The following is a 22,596-nucleotide window of genomic DNA, read 5'->3' as shown; positions in this document are numbered from 1 at the left end:
CTGCTGAGTGATTCCAGCATTTCTTGTTTTTGTTTGAGAAGTATCCCAGGCTGTTATGTGAGGCAAAGGAGGAGATTGCAGCGGCTCTTACACAAATTTTCAAATCCTCTCTTGTCACAGAGAAGTGCCAGAGGCCTGGAGGACAGCAAATCTGGTGCCATTATTCAAGAAGGGTAATAGGGATAAACCAGGTAATTACAGGCCTAACATCAGTGGTAGGGAAACTATTGGAAAAAATTCTGAGGGACAGGATTAATCTCCACTTGGAGAGGCAGGGATTAATCAAGGATAGTCAACATGGCTTTATCAGGGGGAGATCATGTCTAACAAATTTGATTGAATTTTCGAGGAGGTGACTAGGCGTGCAGATGAGGGTAAAGCAGTTGATGTAGTCTACATGGACTTCAGTAAGGCTTTTGATAAGGTCCCGCATGGGAGATTGGTTGAGAAGGTAAGAGCCCGTGGGATCCAGGGCAATTTGGCAAATTGGATGCAAAATTGGCTTAGTGGCAGCAGGCAGAGGGTGATGGTCAAGGGTTGTTTTTGTGATTGGAAGCCTGTGACTAGTGGTATACCACAGGGATCAGTGCCTGGACCCTTGCTGTTTGTAGTGTACATTAATGATTTAGATGTGAATATAGGAGGTATGATCAGTAAGTTCGCGGATGACACAAAAATTGATGGTGTCGTAAATAGTGAGGAGGATAGCCTTAGATTACAGGACGATATAGATGGGCTGGTAAGATGGGCAGAGCAGTGGCAAATGGAATTTAATCCTGAGAAGTGTGAGGTGATGCATTTTGGGAGGACTAACAAGGTAAGGGAATATACAATGGGAGGTGGGAGCCTAGGAAGTATAGAGGGTCAGAGGGACCTTGGTGTACTTGTCCATAGATCACTGCAGGCAGCAGCACAGGTACCTGAGATGGTTAGGAAGGCATATGGGATACTTGCCTTTATTAGCTGAGGCATAGAATATAAGAGCAGGGATGTTATGATGGAGCTGTATAAAACGCTAGTTAGGCCACAGCTGGAGTACTGTGTACTGTTCTGGTCACCACACTATAGAAAGGATGTGATTGCACTGCAGAGGGTGCAGAGGAGATTCACCAGGATGTTGCCTGTGCTGGAGCATTTCAGCTATGAAGAGAGACTGGATAGGCTGGGGTTGTTTTCCTCAGAGCAGAGAAGGCTGAGGGGGGACCTGATTGAGGTATACAAAATTATGAGAGTGGTAGATGGGAAGAAACATTTTCCCTTAGCGGACGTGTCACTAACCAGGGGGTGTGGATTTGAGGTAAGGTGCAGGAGGTTTAGAGGGAAATTGAGGGGAAAAAAATTTCACCCAGAGGGTGTTTGGAATCTGGAACACACTACCTGAAGGGGTGGTAGAGGCAGGAACCCTCACAACACTTAAGAAGTATTTAGATGAGCACTTGAAACGCCTTAGCATACAAGGCTATGGGCCAAGTGCTGGAAAATGGGATTAGAATAGATAGGTTTGATGGCCAGCACGGACACAATAGGCTGAAGGGCCTGTTTCTGTGCTATATAACTTTATAACTCTAAAAAGAAAGACTTGCGTTTATATAACAACTTTCATGACTGACGGATGTCTTAAATCACTTTACAGCCAATGAAGTAGCTTTGAAGTGTTTTGTGTGTTAGTTCTGGCTCCGTTGCTAGTACTCTTGTCTTTAAATCAGAAGTTTAAGTTCAAATCTCACTCCAGGACTTGAACACAAAAATCTATGCTGACACTCCAGTGCAGTACCAAGGGTGTGCTATACCATCAGATGTGCCATCTTTTGGAAAAGATGTGAAACTGAGGCCCTGTTTGCTCTCTCAAAGTGACTGCCATTTTTCCTGCATGACAACAGTGACTATACTTCAAAGGTACTTCATTGGCTGGAAAGCCCTTTGGGATGTCCTGTGGTCATGAAAGGTGTTATATAAATGCAAGTATGTCAGCTGTGACTCAGTTAGTAGCATTCTTGCCCCTGAGTCACAAGGTACTGGATTCAAGTCCCAATCCAGAACTTGAGCATTAAAATAAAAACTGATGCTCTAGTGGAGTGCGACACAATTGGAGGTGCTGTCTTTCAGATGAGATGTTAAACTGAGGCTCCATCTGTTTTCTTAAGTTGGTTGCTGTGTTTCCTACATTACAAAAGTAATTCATTGGCTTTAAAGTGAAAGGTGCTATATAAATGCAAGTGTTTTTAATATTATATGTATAAAATTCTGTGGAAGGCTTGAGTGTGAGCTTGCAGTTCCAGTCCAGCTACTCAGCCAGCGCAGGGGGCAGCAGAGGGCTGGGGCAGCAACAGAGCGGAAGCGGTGCAGGGAGCCGAGTTAGGGAAGCTTTCCTATTTATTTTGCTCCCCAATATTTTGCTGCTCCCTCGGTACTGGAATCGGCGCCAACCGCCCTGAAGTAGATGTAAGTGTGAAGCTTGTTGGTGGTTGAACGCTAAGGGGAATTTTAATTCTCAATTTTATTGACTTTAAATCTGTGCAATGCTGCTTAGGGTCAGGAGGCCCTGGAGTCGGCAGGCCTCAACTGATCTTGACCAGTAATGCATGTCACAGCCTTAAAGTTACACACAGCTTAAACAGTTTATTCATCTAACTCTCTCATCTAAATTTTGGCTCCTTGTTTTTTGAATGTAGCAAAACAATTTAAAAAAAATTCCAAGCCAAATTATTTACAAGTTAAATGTTTTATGCATTTTACATTGAAAGTAAGTTTTTTTTTTAAGGAAAATGCCTGCAAGAGATGTATAAATCTGGGGTTGAAATGCTCCAGACCCTAAGTGTAGAACGATTTGTATTCTATGGCTTTAAATTCTATCTGTTTACTCATGGAAATATGAGTGGGTAAAAAGTAATGATTGGCTTCAGTTATTCTTCTGTGTTGAGTGCCCACTCCTCTGAGAAGTGATAACCTTGTTTTCATGCCTTGGTTATTTTAAGAAAAGTGTTAGTGTTTGTCAGGTTGCCCACTAAAACGCTACAATGCATTAAGAGGGTGAAATAGGGTGGATGTAGATAGGATGTTTCCCCTGGTTGGTGCGTCTAGAACCAGGGGACATAGTCTCAGAATAAGGGATAAGCCATTTTAAGACTGAGATGAGGAGGAATTTCTTCACTCAGAGAGTGATGAATTCTCTATGCCAGAGGGCTGTGGAAGCTCAATCATTGAGCATGTTCAAGACAGAAATCAGTAGATATCTGTAGACTAATGACATCAAAGGATATGGAGATAGTGCAGGAAAGTGGCGTTGAGGTAGATGATCAGCCATGATCTAATTGAATGGCAGAGCAGGCTTGATGGGCTGAATGGCCTACTCCTGTTCCTATGAAATAACACAATTGGTTGGTAATGTGACCATCAATGTGGTAAGTTTCATCTAGTATTACAAAATATCTTTTTTTTCAATTTTAATTAGTGAAAGATTATATAAACTACATTGTGGAAGGTGAATACCACATCAAATGTATATAGAGAATGAGAATGGGTGAGTGGGTGTGCTTGGAAAGAAAATAATCTGCTTTAACGGTTTACCTGATGTACTTGACTCTTAGCTGGTACTAAACTTTATTGCACTTGTGTATAGCTCAAAATAGGATCTAAATGGATGTCGATTCACCGTTCAGGGTACTGACATCTGGCTGGAGACAGACACTCTGCATATATGGAGAGGGTAGTTGAGTGTAAAGGTCTACAAATGAAACCCGACCCGAGCTTGATAGAACCACATCTGACTCGAGCCTGAATCCTTGCATTTTTCCTGTGCCCGACCACTGGAATATAATCAAATTTATTGAAGAGGTTGTGCTCTACCTTTTGATGAATCACTCAACACAGACTAGTGAGGAGTGTTTCCCGCCTTGACGTCCTGGCTGTCACTGTGCCCAACCCGAGCCCGAATGCCGAACCCAGAAGAGCGACCCAACCTGACGCGAACTCGAAACGTCGTCTGGTACTTTTGGGTTCGGGTCAGCTAGCCATGCTCTAGTTGGGTGCCCGTATCCAGTGGGCTTCCATGAGGCTGTTTGAATGTAGCCAATATTTCAACACTTCTTTTTAAAATGGTAATTTCACTGCATCAACTTACTGCACAACATTTAGTAGTTTGAAAATTTCTAATATATTTTTCTACTGTCGGTGGCCCTGGAATTAATTTGGGTGATTAGTCCTCTTGAAAACATTGACTGGGATGGAGTACCATGGGTGCTAGCTGCCCTCTTTGGTTGTGGGGTGGTGTGGTGGCAGAGAGAGAGAAGTGAATGACCAGTTAATTTGTTTGGCAGTGTTCGATATTTTCTGTGCTTCTTTGAATACTGCCATGGACTCTTTTGTGTCCACTTGAACAGGGGTTCCAGTTTAATGTCTCACCAGGAAGATGGCACCTCTGATGATTCAGCTCTCCGTCTTTACTGCACTCAAGTGTCATCCTAGATTATGTGCTGAAGTCCTGTAGTGGGGCTTGAACAACAATCTGTCTCACGTGAGTGTGCTACCACTGAGCAAAGAATTCAGAAGAGAATCAGAATGGGAAATGGACAGCGACACAGTTATAGGAAGAGAGATGACTGCTTTTTTTGACCTCCTGTCGCATTGCTCATGGACAACTAGTAATTGTTTAAAATCATTGAATAGAAGGAGGGATAAGAGACAACAATAAGTCTGCATGCTATGTTCTTTGCTTTTAGGATTATGCAGCACCACAATACGTTAGTATAATTGATCAATTAATAGTTGTGTGCAGGGTTGCTGGTAGTGCTCTCGGCATTTAGCAGCTGATGATGATGATGCCATGTGCTTCCTGAATGCATTATAATAGACAGGGACTGCTTTTTCAATGTTGTAATCGAAAACTGGAGATGGGAGAAGGGACTTTGTTGCTAGGCTGGAGGAAATCCATTTGGTATTCTAGTGGCTGTGTGGAAAGATTAATTTTCTTTCCTGTCATTCTTTTTGCTTATTTCTGTTGAGTTGTAGTTTTATCGTCTAATTAATCCTTGTTTTTTCTCCATTTAAGTGTCTGAAAACATTGAGACCTGTTCTCTTTTCTCTGCTGGTATTTCATTTTGGGTGGGAGTGAATGATCCTGTGATAAATCCACATTGTTTTTTTAATTCCTTAACCTGTGTTTGCAAGAGTTTCTTTCATCCCCTGTGTTGCCACTGGTCACAATGAGGCTACCGTCAGGGCCAGTAGATAATGGTCATGTGTACCTTTAGCCCTCGCACCTACTATATGCAAACGTGTCAATGCCAATGATCTACTTGCATAAAATAAACCACAGAGTTAAAGCTCAAGTAGTGATTGAAGTATCACCTTAAGTTGTTGATTGTTTGCATAAACTTGCCTTTTATTTCAGACCACTGTTTAATTGCCAAAATGACGACAGCTTCTGTCTCTGACACATATACACCAACTGATGCAACCTGCAGAGTCTCGGTAGAGAATGTTACCCAGGTAATGTGGGAGATCAGAAGTTTCTTTGAATCTGTGGTCATATGTGTATGCTCCAAAACATTGTTCATTTACATTGTTTAAGTTCAAATTGCAAGGCTAATGTTCACGCTTTGGCTCCACCTAATGGCTGGCTGATGCAGCTTTGGGAAAGGCATGCCTTGTGCCATCTGACCACTGATCCCCTCAAAGGGTGAATGGAACAGTGCTTGGGGAGGAAATAAAGTGGGCAGAATAAATTAATCCTAACATTAGCATTTTCAACTATAAATTGTATGTTCAGTTTTATATCAATTCACTACTGTAGATATTCATAATCTATTCAATTATGGAAATATAAATTTAGATATGTATTGACTTGTGTGATTTGTTTACATTTAAATGTAGATGCACTTGAATTTTTAAATGCTTAATATATTTGTCTCATTGAATTTATGTAATTACTTCCAACTAAATATTTTGGCACATTTTTACATTTTGAGATTTGGTATCCTCTTGTAAATCACATTTATCCACTCAAAAGTGGAAAATAGGCTCCGTATTTGGAATGTGCCTATGTATTGTCTGCTCAGTTCTCTGTGGGTTTTATTTACCAGAAATCGAGCTCCAAAGCATCAACGTCCCCTTCAGATAACTATTATCTGGCGCGAAGGCGAACACTTCAGGTGGTGGTCAGTTCCCTACTAACTGAAGCAGGTTTTGACGCAGCAGAAAAGGCAGCTGTTGAAACACTGACTGAAATGCTACAGAGCTGTGAGTAGGAAATGGTTGCCTATGTTTTGATACTGTTCAGCTTTTTCATAGAGGTAGATAGTTCTATCAGTGCAAAGGTTACTTTACAATCCAGGATCACACCGAGTTGTTTTAAAACACAACATCCTTTTCCCAGCTGAGGGGCTCCATGTTAAAGTCTCCATCCAGTCAGCACTAGTGGTTTGGTGTTTAAGCATATTTACACACAAGACTAGAAGGTTTGGGTTGAGTCTTTACACTTTTAGCCTTATCAAAAGATGCATATGGGTTTTCTTGCTAACTTGGTTTGAGGAAATTGCAGCAGAAAACCCATCTTTTCCTGCATGACTCAATATATTGAGCTTTCAAAACTGTTTCCACATTTTATTACAACAAGTGTAGCATTTCTGCAACCTGGGCCTAACATTGCCAATTAGTGTAAAATATTTGGCTGGGAATTATTTTCCAAACATCTTTCATTTGGTTATCTTTTTGCCCATGCCCTCCCACACCTAACTAATCTTAGTCATAGAGTCATACAGCACTGAAACAGACCCTTCGGCCCACCGAGTCTGTGCTGACCAACAACCACCCATTTATACTAATCCTACATTAATCCCATATTCCCTACCACATCCCCACCATTCTCCTACCACCTACCTACACTAGGCAATTTACAATGGCCAATTTACCTATCAACCTGCAAGTCTTTGGCTGTGGGAGGAAACTGGAGCACCCGGCAGAAACCCACGCGTTCACAGGGAGAACTTGCAAACTCCACACAGGCAGTACCCGGAACCGAACCCGGGTCGCTGGAGCTGTGAGGCTGCAGTGCTAACCACTGTGCCGCCCAATCTGTGCTGTACTATTCTATAATTCTGTTTTACTTTTAAAGAAGTTTGGTACAAATTCAGGGTTGCTTTAAATATCTTCAGTAATGCATATAAGCAGCCTTAGAGCCTTGCATTAGTAAGATACGACTCACGTTCTATCTGCTTGTATGATGTGACCTGGGAGTGCAATAGTAGTAGTGTCTTGTGACCTGAATCGGTTATTTGTGTCTCTGTCACATGTGTATCTGCGACCTTCTCCCAGCTGGGGACCAGGTAAACTCACGCGAGAAGGCGGGGTTTGATTTTAGTAACTGCAATATTTTGTAGTAAGGTGTACACAGAACAATTACGACTGGACTTGCATAATTCAATCTGTACAATCCATCTTCTATACTGATACAAAATAAAATATGTGGTATACTGCTCCACCTTGGACTGTTGAACTCTTCTTTTCAGAATTGTCTTTGTCTCTTGACGAGTTAGAAGAAACTGTCCTCTGCATTTTTGCTTTCAGCCCATGACAGAACCCCTTTTCCCTGCATCCTGCTGTTTTTCTTTAATCAGCCTTCCTTCAGTGTCAATTTTCAGTCAAACTCACTGCCACTTCAATTCAACTAAGAGCACAATCCATTAGGCTAATTTGGCAATGAGCCCCTTGCTGGACGCAGGTGAATAGTCATCACAGCAGCATTACGTGTGAACAATCACTCCAACATTAAACCATCTTTCATTATTGAAAGCACATTGGTTCATATATCCTGTCTGAAACTTAACTTGCATATGACTTGAGTTCTGAGGAAGGGTTCATAACTGAGATGTCAGCTTTTCTCGTCTTTTCTTGACACAGGTTGCCTGACCTGCTGAGTGTCTTCAATGGTTGCTGCCTTTGTTCCAGTATCTGCAGTATTTTGCTTTTTATTCCAATCTGCTGTCCTAGGAATTACCCCCGAGAGGCAGGTTTAGCTTAATAGAAGCATTTTTAACCTGCAGTACATCAAGGTAGAAATTCTGAAAAATGGCAAGGATGTATTCCTAAATTGCAGAAAATGTGAAGAGAATGTTAACACGTACCTGAGCAATGATTGAGAAATTAACTTAGAAAGTTTCCATTGTAACGGGTTTATTAACCAAATATTGCGTAATAGAGGATTAGTGGAAGACATGCAATTTATCTTGATCCTGCAGCACCACTTCATTTCAATAGAAACCTTTTTTCACCTAGATCTTTCTGAAATTGGTCGAAGTGCTAAAGTATATTGTGAACATTCAGCACGAACTCAACCAACTTTGTCAGATGTTGTGGTTACTTTGGCAGAAATGGGTATGTGCTATATTGACCTACTTTGCTAAGTTTACTGTGTGTTTTGTGCAGCTTTCTTAAACCACCAGGTGCCAACACAAGTCCCTAATCTGCAGTTTTTTTAAAAAGTAGTTTGCGAGGACTAACCAAAAAAAAATGCCCAGCTTTACATGAGAAACGTGCTTTGTGTGATAGCTTGGTGCAGCGAACATACATTAGTGTTGGACCAGTTGCACCACCATAGCTACTTGATCGCCTAGGTATTTTTTTTAATAGTGTAGATAAAAAGAAACTTTTTCCACTGGCATGATTCTAGGGCTATTGTTGCTGGTCTCAGTTTAGTGGACCAGTGTTAATATTTGAACCCTAAACTGGAAAGAAAAATGCATTTATGTAACCGCTTACTGCATCTCTCGGCATGTCCCTCAGTGCTTCATAGCCAGTGGATTGCTTCTTGTTGCCTGGCAAACTCCCACGTACAACAGAATGTGAGATAATGACCAATTAAACTGTTTATGCACTGTCCTTTAATTGATTCCTACCTAAAACATTCTGAAACTGGTCTTGATGTATTCAAAGATAATAAATAGACTGGAAACACTATTATTGTAGGCAAATAGTCATGGCACTGGACTAGAAACCAATAAAATATTAGTTCAAATCCCATCATGGCAATAATGAAATTGAATTCAATAAATCTGTTCACTTGTGAACTACAAGAAAGCCCCCAGCGAGTTAACATCCGTATCACTTAAAGCAGCCAGAAGCACTGCACAAAGAACAGCCAGGCGCTGCGCAAATGACTATTGGCAACACCTATGCAGTCATATTCAGCTGGCCTCAGACACCGGAAACATCAGAGGAATGTATGATGGCATTAAGAGAGCTTTTGGGCCAACCATCAAGAAGATCGTCCCCCTCAAATTTAAATTAGGGGACACAATCACTGACCAACGCAAGCAAATGGACCGCTGTGTTGAGCACTACCTAGAACTGTACTCCAGGGAGAATGTTGTCACTGAGACCGCCCTCAATGCAGCCCAGCCTCTGCCAGTCATGGATGAGCTGGACATACAGCCAACCAAATCGGAACTCAGTGATGCCATTGATTCTGTAGCTAGTGGAAAAGCCCCTGGAAAGGACGGCATTACCCCTGAAATAATCAAGAGTGCCAAGCCTGCTATACTCTCAGCACTACATGAACTGATTTGCCTGTGCTGGGACGAGGGAGCAGTACCTCAGGACATGCGCGATGCCAATATCATCACTCTCTCTATAAAAACAAAGGTGACTGCGGTGACTACAACAACTACCGTGGAATCTCCCTGCTCAGCATAGTGGGGAAAGTCTTTGCTCGAGTCGCTTTAAACAGGCTCCAGAAGCTGGCCGAGTGCGTATACCCTGAGGCACAGTGTGGCTTTCGTGCAGGGAGATCGACCATTGACATGCTGTTCTCCCTTCGTCAGATACAGGAGAAATGCCGTGAACAACAGATGCCCCTCTACGTTGCTTTCATTGATCTCACCAAAGCCTTTGACCTCGTCAGCAGACGTGGTCTCTTCAGACTACTAGAAAAGATTGGATGTCCACCAAAGCTACTAAGTATCATCACCTCATTCCATAACAATATGAAAGGCACAATTCAGCATAGCGGCGCCTCATCAGACCCCTTTCCTATCCTGAGTGGTGTGAAACAGGGCTGTGTTCTCGCACCCACGCTGTTTGGGATTTTCTTCTCCCTGCTGCTCTCACATGCGTTCAAGTCCTCTGAAGAAGGAATTTTCCTCCACACAAGATCAGGGGGCAGGTTGTTCAACCTTGCCCGTCTGAGAGCGAAGACCAAAGTACGGAAAGTCCTCATCAGGGAACTCCTCTTTGCTGATGATGCTGCTTTAACATCTCACACTGAAGAGTGCCTGCAGAGTCTCATCGACAGGTTTGCGGCTGCCTACAACGAATTTGGCCCAGCCATCAGCCTCAAGAAAACAAACATCATGGGACAGGACGTCCGAAATGCTCCATCCATCAATATCGGCGACCACGCTCTGGAAGTGGTTCAAGAGTTCACCTACCTAGGCTCAACTATCACCAGTAACCTGTCTTTAGATGCAGAAATCAAAAGCGCATGGGAAAGGCTTCCACTGCTATGTCCAGACTGGCCAAGAGAGTGTGGGAAAACGGCGCACTGACACGGAACACAAACGTCCGTGTGTATCAAGCCTGTGTCCTCAGTACCTTGCTTTATGTCAGCGAGGCCTGGACAACGTATGTCAGCCAAGAGCGACGTCTCAATTCATTCCATCTTCGCTGCCTCCGGAGAATCCTTGGCATCAGGTGGCAGGACCGTATCTCCAACACAAGGCCTCGAGGCGGCCAACATTCCCAGCTTATACACCCTACTGAGTCAGTGGCGCTTGAGATGGCTTGGCCATGTGAGCCGCATGGAAGATGGCAGGATCCCCAAAGACACATTGTACAGTGAGCTCGCCACTGGTATCAGACCCAGCGGCCGTCCATGTCTCCGCTTTAAAGACGTCTGCAAACGCGACATGAAGTCCTGTGACATTGATCACAAGTCTTGGGATTCAGTTGCCAGTGATCGCCAGAGCTGGCGGGCAGTCATACAGGCGGGGCTAAAGTGTGGCGAGTCGAAGAGACTTAGCAGGCAGGAAAAAAGACAGAAGCACAAGGGGAGAGCCAACTGTGTAACAGCCCCGACAAACAATTTCTTCTGCAGAACCTGTGGAAGAGTCTGTCACACTAATATTGGCTTTTATAGCCACTCCAGGCGCTGCTCCACAAACCACTGACCACCTCCAGGCGCTTACCCATTGTCTCTCGAGACAAGGAGGCCAAAGGAGAAACTGTTTGTGTACTGTCCTTTAATTGATTCCTACCTAAAACATTCTGAAACTGGTCTTGATGTATTCAAAGATAATAAATAGACTGGAAACACTATTATTGTAGCCAAATAGTCATGGCATTGGACTAGAAACCAATAAAATATTAGGTCAAATCCCATCATGGCAATAATGAAATTGAATTCAATAAATCTGTTCACTTGTGAACCAGGACCAAAGAATGACTCTGAACTATGCTGAATTGTAAAAACCCGACTGGTTTACTAATGTGCTCCAGGCCACCTGTACTTGGTCTAGCCTACATGTGTGACATGAATGATTCTTAATACCCTCCGGGATAGACAATTAATACGAACTTGCCCATGTTGCCCACATCCTAGGAACAAATTTTTTAAAAATGTTTTTGGTGCTTAGTACTAGATTGCTGTCCTAGCTTATGTCATCCAGGATTAGTTTTAGGTCAGTTGTAAAGTTTGTACTCTTCTAGAAATTTGCTGTAACCCAAAATTCAGTATGGAATCTCTACTGTAAGAGTGTGACAGTTTCATTTCTTGTGCTACTGAAGCTTGTGGTCTTTTAGCAAAACTGGTAATTGGTATTGAATTGCAGCTAGTTTTGTACCTGTTGGTTTGAGTTAACAAAGAATTGCTGTGAGTACAGCCAAATGTAATTAGACAAAACTGTTTTCATTTTTATACTCCATTCTTCAGGTTTTAATGTGGATAATATTCAAGCTTATGCCAAGCGTTCACAGAGGATGGTTATTACTGCTCGTAAGTATGTTTTCACCACATGTTAACTGTAAAATATTACTGTCTGAATTCTGCACCAGGATTTTATTTGAAAGGCCACACTAGGATGGCAGCAGAGAAGAGATGCTTTGTGGGGTTAGTGGAGCAAAATGCCCTGTTAGCACTGGGGCAGAACATGGCACAGGAAATACACTTTTGAGAGGCGAGAAAGAGACCCATCGCATTGGGAATGCGGGGCCGCCAGGAGCTCTAGCCCCGACAATGCCAGCTTGTCACTGAGTAGGTTCCACACCAAAAAGACTCCATTCTTGGAGTAAAATTAAGAAATTAACTTGTATTTAAAAACTGCATTGCTCATTTCCAAGCGCGAAGAAAAATGATCTGTAAGAGAAGCAACTTTTTTTAAAATCTGTTTTGCTGGCATTTGTTCTTTTACATTTTTTCTATTACTCTTAACCTGGTGACAGTGGCATAGTGGTAATGTCACTGAACTAGTAATTAGAGGCCTGGACTAATGTCCTGGGGTTATGGGTTCAAATCCCACCATGGCTGCTGGTGGAATTTAAATTCAATTAATAAAAATCTGGAATTGACAGTTTCATGGCACCATTACTGAGAATATCATTTATTGTCATTTTAAAAAAAAAAGCGATGTAGTTCACTGATGCCTTTTTAGGGAAGAAAATCTGCTGTCCTTGCCTGGTTTGGCCTACATGTGACTCCAGACCCATGGCAATGTGGTTGACTTTTAACTGCCCTCTGAAATGGCCTAGCAAGCCACTCTGTTGTCAAGGACAATAAGGGACAGGCAACAAATACTGGCTTTGCCAGCGATACCCACATCCCATGAAGGAATAAATTAAAAACAAAACTCTTCAGTTATTTTTTGCTCTCTCTTCCACCCACTTTTAACTCTGTTTTTCTTGATTTTTTTTTTAACATGGTTCCATTCCTTTTCTCAATTTTTGCTAAATCTTAGGTACTTTTGGTTCTTTCAGCCTTTTAACTGTGTTCGCTATGGAGAAGGACAATGTAGGTGTAGGGATCAGGGAGGGGGATTGTGATATACTTGAACATATTCGTATTGAAAGGGAGGAAGTATTAGCTGTTTTAGCGGGCTTAAAAGTGGATAAATCCCCAGGCCCAGATGAGATGTATCCCAGGCTGCTATGTGAGGCAAGGGAGGAGATAGCAGGGGCTCTGACACAAACTTTCAAATCCTCTCTGACCACAGGAGAGGTGCCAGAGGACTGGAGGACAGCGAATGTGGTACCATTATTCAAGAAGGGTAGCGAGGATAAACCAGGTAATTACAGGCTGATGAGTCTAACATTAGTAGTTGGGAAACTATTGGAAAAAATTCTGAGGGACAGGGTTAATCTTCACTTGGAGAGGCAGGAATTAATCAGGGATAGTCAGCATGGCTTTGTCGGGGAGATCGTGTCTAACTAACTTAATTGAATTTTTTGAGGCGGTGACTAGATGTGTAGATGAGGGTAAAGCAGTTGATGTAGTCTACATGGACTTCAGTAAGGCTTTTGATAAAGTCCTGTATGAGAGATTGGTTAAGAAGGTAAGAACCCATGGGATTCGGGGCAATTTGACAAATTGGATCCAAAATTGGCTTAGTGGCAGGAGGCAGAGGGTGATGGTCGAGGGTTGTTTCTGTGAGTGGAAGCCTGTGACCAGTGGTGTACTGCAGGGATCGGTGCTGGAACCCTTGCTGTTTGTAATGTACATTAATGATTTAGACTGAATATAGGAGGTATGATCAGTAAGTTCGCGGATGACACAAAAATTGGTGGTGTCATAAATAGTGAGGAGGAAAGCCTTAGATTACAGGACGATCTGGATGGACTGGTAAGATGGGCAGAGCAGTGGCAAATGGAATTTATTCCTGAGAAGTGTGAAGTGATGCATTTTGGGAGGACTAACAAGGCAAGGGAATATACAATGGATGGTTGGACCCTAGGAAGTCCAGAGGGACCTTGGTGTACTTGTCCATAGATCACTGAAGGCAGCAGCACAGGGAGATAAGGTGGTTAGGAAGGCATAATGGGATACTTGCCTTTATTAGCCGAGGCATAGAATATAAGAGCAGGGAGGTAATGGTGGAGCTGGATAAAACACTAGTTAGGCCACAGCTGGAGCACTGTGTACAGTTCTGGTCACCACACTATAGGAAGGATGTGATTGCACCCTCTCCAGTGCAGAGGAGATTCACCAGGATGTTGCCTGGGTTGGAGCGTTTCAGCTGTGAAGAGAGACTGAAAAGGCTAGGGTTGTTCTCAGAGCAGAGAAGGCTGAGGGGGGACATGATTGAGGTATACAAAATGATGAGGGGCATTGATAGGATAGATAGGAAGAAACTTTTTCCCTTAGCAGAGGGGTCAATAACTAGGGTGCATGGATTTGAGGTAAGAGGCAGGAGGTTTAGAGGGTATTTGAGGGAGAAAAGAAAATTTCACCCAGAGGGTGGTTGCAATCTGGAACACACTGCCTGAAGAGGTGGTGGAGGCAGGAACCATCACAACATTTAAGAAGTATTTAGATGAGCACTTGAAATGCCATACCATACAAGGCTACGGGCCAAGTGCTGGAAAATGGTATTGGAGTAGGCAGGTGCTTGATGGCCAGCACAGACACGATGAGCTGAAGGGCCTGTTTCTGTGCTCTGACTTCTATTTTTCTCCAACCTTTACTTTTGTTCCCCTCCTACTGATCATGTACCTGTAGCCCTTCTGCAGCATCTTCTGCAAGCACGGTATCAGGTTCAACATCTATACTGATGACACTGGCCTTCACTGCTTTGTCATTTCAATTGATTTTATTGCTGATGTTGTACTATGCCGATCAACGTTAAGTCCATGATCTGTTTTAAAAATTCTACAGCTCTATTAGTTTTTTATGTTATATCCACTTGAACTGGTACACTCAGTAATGTAATTGTAGATTTTGTCCTGACCAGCTTGAATTATACCTGCAGAAAGCATTTTAAGATGTAACGCCACAATGTAGTACTGTTAGTAACAAGTCTCGCATTAGTGGAGGGAACTAAGAATGTTGTACAAGAAGCATAATTGTTTAAATGCATTTTTCTTGGTGTGCTATTAATATATCTCATAATCCTGGTGAAAACATTGTCAAGTTAGATAGTTTTGCATTACTTTCTGTTAATTCTGTTTTTTACTATTGTGGGATATACTTTGAAAAATGCAAATTCCCTTGTATCTCCGACATCAAACAGCTTTTGGCTATGAGGCCTCATCGAACTGCTCTGCAGCCTGCTGGTGGACTGATGTTTAGTGAAGTTATATGCATTGGACTGGCTCTTGTTATAGAGCATTTCTGCAGTCAGTGATGCAGTTTGCGAGTTTTTATTTCCGCATGTTTTGGGAGCATTAAATCACTTTGTGAAGCCATAGCAGATGGTTTACTTCATAAGTGTATACTTGTCAGTGACTTGAAAGCAAACTGGAGCTCTTAAGTAAAATGCAGAGAAGAAACCCATGCCAAGCTTCATTGTATCCCCGCTGATTTGCTTCTTGGCAAAATGGATCAATTTCCATTGAATGTTAATCTGCTGGAACATCGAGTAGCCATTGAACACGAGGATCTCTCTCAGCTTTATGCACAAATGTTCCTCACCATCCACCCCACTCTCTGCCACATATTTTCCTTTTTTTTCCCCCTAAAGGTTGATTACATTTTTACTTTTGACAGCACCACTCTGGTAAGTCAGTGGGTGGCTGTTCTTGGTATGTGAGTAAGGTGACCATTAGCGGATATTTGGCTCTGAGGATATCACAGTTATCCTGATCCGCTCCTCATCAAGTGTCCATGCATGCACACTTTTCAGCAGTTATCAGTAGTTTGTGATATGCGATAGGAACCCTGGCTGCTGATTTTTGTTTTCTTCTTGGTTTATATTGTCACTCCCTAGCCTAGGATCTTGTTAATACCAGGCGCACTTTTCAAATGCGGTAGAGAAGAGGATGAAGAGTTCAGGAGTGCTAAGCTCAATTGTAATAGTCCAGCTTCTACCCCTGCTGAGGTGGCGATCAGTTTCTGATTGGAAGTTTTATTTTTCCTTTTAAGCTCCTGTCACAAATACCCCAGCAATCCCCAGAGCACTTTCTACTGGACAGAAGAGAACACACCCCTCATATATCCCAGGCCATTTTCCAGAGTTCCCTGATCCTCACACCTATATAAAGACACCTGTAAGTGTACAAACTAAATGTTTTGTATTATTGTCATGTCTCCCACTTCTAATATAATTTAGTAAGTGATGCAGCAGGTCACAAATTTGTGAATTATTTTGACCTCTGTTTCAAAGTATGGGTGGCCTGTGAAATGTAAAAGGTGTATGAGTGCCATCATGTTAATGGCAGGCACACTTTCCAAAAGAGGCACTAGTTTGGAGGAGGCATTTAGAGTGTAGCAGAAAAATCAATTGAAAAAGAGACAGTTGAAGTCTTTTAAATCCTATTGTGACAAAAAGCAATAAATTTTAATGTAATGTGAACAGAGTTTGTTAAGATGAACTGAGTCAGTTAGGATGGTAAAACAAAAGCAAAATGCTGTATATGCTGGAAATCTGAAATAAAAACCAAAAATGCTAGAAAATACTCAAGATTGCAACGGTGGAGAGAAAAAACAATTAATGGGCCAGATTTTGCTGTAACAAGGCATCTAATGGCAATTGCCGTTAGTTAAACCTGACTCGACAGATTTGGGTTTTTTAATTTTGTGCATGGCAAGTTGCTGAAAGTGTGAGCTGCAAGGGGAAACTCGGACCTGAGTGAATAGGGCAAACAATTGGTAACTCCTTACCCAATCAGATTGAAGGATTGAGAAACAAGGGTGCAAGGACTGAGAAGAAAGTGTGAATTAGTGTGGATGATTTCAGTGCCAAAGAGAAATGGAGAGGGAAAGAAGAGGGGGGAAAAAAAAAAGACAGAGGAAAAGGTTTTCTCAAAATAATTTAAAATTTGCCATTTTTAAAATCTCCAACAAATAATACCAGAAGGAATGAGACTCCAAGCTCGTAATAGTTAATTTTCAGTGCCAGAGAGATTGATTGGTAGTAAATAACGACCATCATGTCATAATAAGGGTACTCGTATGAAATGACTGGACGTGCCTTTCTGTGAGTTTAGTTTATGTCTCCCACACAAATACAGCAACTTTACACCATTCAATGCATTTTGATGGTGATGCAGACAGCGAGATACCCTTTTGTGGAGTTAATGGCGGGGCGGTGCAAGTCGGACAGCAACTTTTGTGATATTCACGTTTAACCTTGTATCTGTCCCTTGCCTAAAGTTGCTGTATCATTTATATACTATTTGCAGTACAGAAACAGGACATTCAACACAAATGGCCTGTGCCAATGTTTATGCTCCACACGAGCCTCCTCTCACTTTGAAGTATTTCCTATTCTTTTCTCCTTCGTACTTATCTAGTTTCCCCTTAAATGCATTAATGCTGGGGATTGCCTCAACTACTCCATGTGGTAATACTCTTAAATGCACTACAGAAAAGTAATTTGAACATAAATATTGGAGAGTGCCATTAGCCTCCCTGTTCTTTTGATAGCAAAATCTGACCCAATGTTTCAGGTCGATAACCTTTCATTAGAACTTAATTAGGACCGTGCTTTAAATTGGCTGGATTAACAATTTACCCCATTTTATCTCCTTCAGGAAATTGAGATTTGTAAAGTTGCATGTTAATACCTTTGGAACAAAGCTGTGATTTTGTCAAACTTTTACATAGGTTTGTTTGAAGCATGCGTGATTTTCAAGATTAGTAAATTATTCAGGTGTTTGTTAAGGCCAGGGGGACGAATAGAAGAGTGAACTTAATGAATTTGAGGCAAGTAAATCAAACTCTTGAGATGTATTATTGATAATTGTGTTGTGGGGAAAGGACGATGAGAAAGATTGTTCTTTCGGTTTTTAACATTTTACTGTATGCTGAGAGATTATTTGCCAGTGAAATAATTGCTTCACAGCATCTTGTGTGAATATTCAAGTACATTTTTTCCAATGTTAGACAATCAGAGAGCCAGTTTCTGATTACCAAGTGCTGAGAGAGAAAGCTGCATCCCAGAGAAGAGATGTGGAGCGAGCTCTGACCAGATTTATGGCCAAGACAGGAGAGACAGAGAGTCTGTTTAAAGATGACATCTCAACATTCCCATGTAAGCATAGTTTCACTTTTGTATAAAAGTAGTTTGACGGAAGAGAGCATTTTGGGTGATTTTTTTTTTTTTGCAGGAAGGAGGCAGAAGTGAATAGATGGCGTTTTCACAGTTGCAACCCTGGAGTACTTGGAGTGTAGAAAACCAACTGAAGATTTTGCTCACTCTGAATTGAGTATTGTGATTATGACTGGTGCAAAACTGGTTTTAATTTTACAAAGTTGGGTGATTACTGAGTGCTGAATCTGCTTTAACACTCACAATATCCTGGCACTGGGTCTCCATTTGTTTCCAGCCTAAACTCTGCTGCCTTGGAAATCAATTTAGTGAGAACAGTAACACAGTGGTTATGTTGCTGCACTTGTAATCCAGAGGCCTAGGTATATAATCCAGAGAATGAGATATCAAATCCCACCATGGCAGTTTAAGAATTTGAATTCAGTTTACAAAACATGTATTTAAAATAAAATTGGTATGAGTAAAAGTGATCATGAATCTGATTCACGAATGCTGCCCTTATCCAGTCTGACGTATTTGTGACTTAAGTCCCACGCCACTTTTAACTGGCCTAGCAAGCATTCAATTGCATCAAACTGGCACAAACATGGACTGCAGTGGTTTAAGAAGGTGCACCACTACCTTTACTAGGGCAACTAAGGATAGGCATTAAATGCCAGCTTCCCAGTGATGCCCACATCCTGAAAGTTAATTTAAAAAAAAAATTATTTCATGGGACTCCAACTCCAGGTAATAAAGGTGAATTGTGGATTAATAAGACTGTTCGGATACACAAATGCAGGGCAGAATCATGAATTTGTTATACTCACTGTCAACAATTGTAAAGAGATGTTTTGCTGATTCACTTTCAGGAGTGTGGTGTTATTGCAAACACAACATTAGTTCAAGTAGTAGAAGGTTCTGGCTGTGATGTGATATATTTAATATGGTACTGTTTTATTCAGTTTTTCAAATGTCTTGTGTTAAGTGTTGATATGCAACTTGTCAAGTTTGTAATCAGTTGTGTAGAATTTAGCTATCATTCCGATATTTTATTAATAAATGTACTTGTTCATTGGACAATCATTAGTAAGGAAAACCAAGGTGCATAACCTCTGCTCAGCCTGAAATTCTATCTGTTTTTATTGAAATATTTTTTTAATCCTTTTAAAGTGATTGCTGCGCGAACTACCACAATTCCTTACTTAAATGCCTTGCTACCATCCGAGCTTGAGCTGCAACAGATGGAGGAGACAGATTCCTCAGAACAGGATGATCAGACTGATACAGAGAACATTGCACTAAATATGAACACTGTATGTTTCCAATACCCTTTCATTGCAATATTTTGTCTTCTGCAATATTGGCAAGTGACAATATACGGTAATATAGTGTCATTAAGTTTACTTCATACAAAAAAGATTTTGTGACTTTCTTTGTCTTCCACTGTTCCTCCTTGTTGTGTAAATGGTAGGTTATCCCTTAGAACTGCTCAGAATTGTTTTTGCTACTTCCAATACTTTTTTAAACCAAATTGCAGTACTTGAACAGTAAATTGTGCTTCACAGGGCAAGTACAGTGATTCCCAGGCTTTTTGTGGGATGTTGTATTGTACAGAATCACTTGAGTTCATTGTGTATCTTTGGACACCCTTATGCCAATAGATACCTTTTAAGACACTCCTTAAAACCTAACTATTTGGCCAAGCCTTTGGTCACCTGACCTAGTATTTCCTCAGCTGGCTCGGTGTCAAATTTCATTTGATAACCCTCCTCTGAAGTGCTGAGACCTTTTTACTACATCAAAGGTGCTATGTAAATGCAACTAGTTGTTTGTATTACTTAAAATTAATATCTGAAATTACTATTGAATCTCATCAGTGTATACTGAAATTGTGAAGACAATAAAATTATTCAAAATAGAAAATTAGAGACGTGTAGCATAATCACAACTCTGGCTAAAATGCAGAGGCCAGTTGTATCTGTAGTGGTTAACTCAACACAGATTCAGGATCAGATCTGAAGTATTCCTTGATTTTATGGCTCTGCATTTGTTTTTTTTTTTTAATAACCCCCACCCTGCAATTTGTTGAGTTCCCTTCCCTATTGGTAAACATTTTCTGATTAAGCGAATGGATCGATTAACCTGGTTTCAGGCTCCAGTACTGTCACTGGGTGAGAGTGATGCATTTAGCCTGTCTGTTGATATCGCAGGTGGAAACAATACTGCAAAGTATTGCCTCTTTGGACAACCTTGCATGAGTAGATTTTAAATATTAACGTTTTTGTATGTAAACAGTCTTCTGTTGCTATTTGATATCCTTGATAGCAAAATAATTAATTTGAAGGCTTGGATAATGTTGAGCTGTCTGTGTAATAGTTCTCCCACCCTGAAATAGGATTATTGCATTGTGATCTTTCCCAGGTAGCTTTGTTGCCTTTTATGGCCATGTTGGCTCAATTGATGTCCAAAACTGCCTCTCTAGATTTATTTTTGAAGAGGAAATATTTCTCAATGCTGACTACTCTAAATGCTAACTAATTAGATTTTTTTACTTGCACTGCTGGCTGTGTTGTAAATGCTATGTAACAAAGCAAATATTTCTCTTCTAGGATGAAATGTCTGCTGAAAAGGAAAATTCCATGTTGCAACAGAACTCTGGTTTATCTAACAGTAAGAATAGTGAAGAGCCAATGATTGACAATCCATATTTAAGACCAGTCAAAAAGCCCAAGGTCCGTAGGAAGAAATGAACTCCGGAGGAAATACAAGGATGATTTCAGTAAAATACCATGCAATGTATTAACAACTATTTGAACTGAAAGTTGTTTTAATTGAGAACTGACTTCATCTGTACAAGTTATGAAAAAGGGATTGTAGGCAAAATGGAGTGAGAGGGTGTTGGTCCTAGAAAATACCTTGAGATTGTAAAATCTGGATAATCAATACATGAAGCCAGAATCTTTTGCACCTCCATTCCAATGGAGCAAACATTTTTGTTGTAAGTTTTAAAAACTGCATGAAATACATTGCAGAATTACTCATAGATGTCTTATCCTTGTCTTTACGAGAAGGTCTCATGTAGCATAAACACGCACATTCCAGTGTGGTAAAAATGACTCTCTGTTCAACATCACCTCTTGCAATGACAGTTATGTATTGTTGTCCTTTTTGCTGTTCACTGTAGGTTATTTGCAGATCCAAATAGAGAAAAGGTTTTTATAACCACTGCACGTGCAATTCACATGTTGTACAGCTTTGACCTTTTTGATAGTATTTTCCACATTGCTTGCCTTTGCAACTGGTTACAGAACATTTAGGTATGACTGCTGCCCAACAAATGTATGTAGTGTAGCAGTTGTACAGTTTAATGTAAATAAATATTTCTTCTGGTTTTAAAAAGAAATCTTGCTGTTGACCTGCAAAATGAACTGCTGTGCACTGCAGGAAGGTGCATTAAGTACCTTCGTTGATGGCTTCCACCAGTGGAAAAATTTGTTTGCTTGCGGCAGCAGTCACTGGCAGCGATCAGGCATTTTTCAGATTGAACCAAGGGATTTTAATGCAGTAAATCTGTTAACGATGTGTAGCTGATACAAGGGACTGTATGCTTGGCTGCATGAACTTGAATAAGTCCACCAGTAACACATTCATTCTTCAGTGAAAAGAGGTGAGTTTGAAAACGGCAGCAAAAGACACTGGTAAACCATTGGGGAGAATAAAGAGTTAGATTTGAAGAAATGCCATTCAGAATTGAAATTAAGTTTAAAAACAATTAATTTACTTTGCAAAAGCAAAATAAAAGTGAAGAAAAGCAAAATCATTCAAACAAGGCTCAACAATTGATTTTTTTTTTCTTACAGGCCAATTCAGAAATTTGGAAAATCTAAACAACAGAAGTAGAGTGTCAGTTATATAACTGGTGGGACAATCAGTAACTTGATAAACACAGTAACAGGGGACCAACTTGCTGCACTGGAAGCCACTCAAATAGTGAAGTATCACTTAGCTACCCAAGCTATCGTTGCCCTCTTTTCCTGAAGGTGCAGTTCCATGGGGGCTGACTACTTTGGGTACCTCACTGAAGTGGCCATTTTTAATGTGAGTCCAGACAGTCTGGACTGATTGCTCACTGGATGGATCAGTAACTAACCTAATCCTGAGATCTGCTCAGATTCACTTTCCAGTAGGATTCTCAAAATAAATACATATTAAGAATAATCTTAATTCACCCCACCAGAAAGATTCTAAAGTCCTCCTCCTCTGAATGTTTTCAGGCTTTTGCCTCTGCTTATTTCTAAATCCATTCCCAAGACAGTTAACATGTCCAAACTGGTCCAAAGAGAGAAGCAGTTATTTAAGATTGTCACCTACAAATGGTTCATATCCTTTGTCTCCAAGATATGTCAGCTTGGCTTAGTTGGTAGCA

General features: G+C 41.1%; 1 protein-coding gene across 2 annotated transcripts; it reads left to right on the top strand.

The window, feature by feature from the left end:
* The first annotated feature begins 2,308 nt into the window (after positions 1 to 2,308).
* taf8 (TAF8 RNA polymerase II, TATA box binding protein (TBP)-associated factor) lies at positions 2,309 to 21,573 on the top strand. 2 transcript variants are annotated; one of them, XM_068057322.1, is made up of 10 exons: positions 2,309 to 2,442; positions 4,380 to 4,513; positions 5,390 to 5,487; positions 6,081 to 6,237; positions 8,272 to 8,370; positions 11,921 to 11,983; positions 16,061 to 16,185; positions 18,023 to 18,170; positions 19,341 to 19,483; positions 20,780 to 21,573. In XM_068057322.1, exons 3-10 carry the CDS (start codon positions 5,410 to 5,412, stop codon positions 20,918 to 20,920), a joined length of 954 nt encoding a protein of 317 aa, XP_067913423.1. In that variant the 5' UTR covers positions 2,309 to 2,442; positions 4,380 to 4,513; positions 5,390 to 5,409; the 3' UTR covers positions 20,921 to 21,573. The 2 variants fall into 2 exon arrangements, with proteins under 2 accessions (XP_067913423.1, XP_067913422.1); XM_068057321.1 differs by lacking the exon at positions 4,380 to 4,513.
* Positions 21,574 to 22,596: the final 1,023 nt, after the last annotated feature.

The sequence above is a fragment of the Heterodontus francisci genome, chromosome 25 (assembly GCF_036365525.1).
Source record: "Heterodontus francisci isolate sHetFra1 chromosome 25, sHetFra1.hap1, whole genome shotgun sequence".
Lineage (NCBI taxonomy): Eukaryota > Metazoa > Chordata > Chondrichthyes > Heterodontiformes > Heterodontidae > Heterodontus > Heterodontus francisci.
The sequence above is the reverse complement of the archived record's forward strand: the minus strand, read 5'-3'. Positions and strand labels throughout refer to the sequence as shown.

What these genes read in the sequence shown, in the direction of transcription:
- taf8 (XM_068057321.1), top strand. Translation starts at nt 5,410, where the DNA reads ATGACGACAGCTTCTGTCTCTGACACATATACACCAACTGATGCAACC. An exon ending in GACTGAAATGCTACAGAGCT is followed by an intron (nt 6,238 to 8,271) that starts GTGAGTAGGAAA and finishes TTTTTCACCTAG; the next exon opens with ATCTTTCTGAAATTGGTCGA. An exon ending in TTGCACTAAATATGAACACT is followed by an intron (nt 19,484 to 20,779) that starts GTATGTTTCCAA and finishes TTTCTCTTCTAG; the next exon opens with GATGAAATGTCTGCTGAAAA.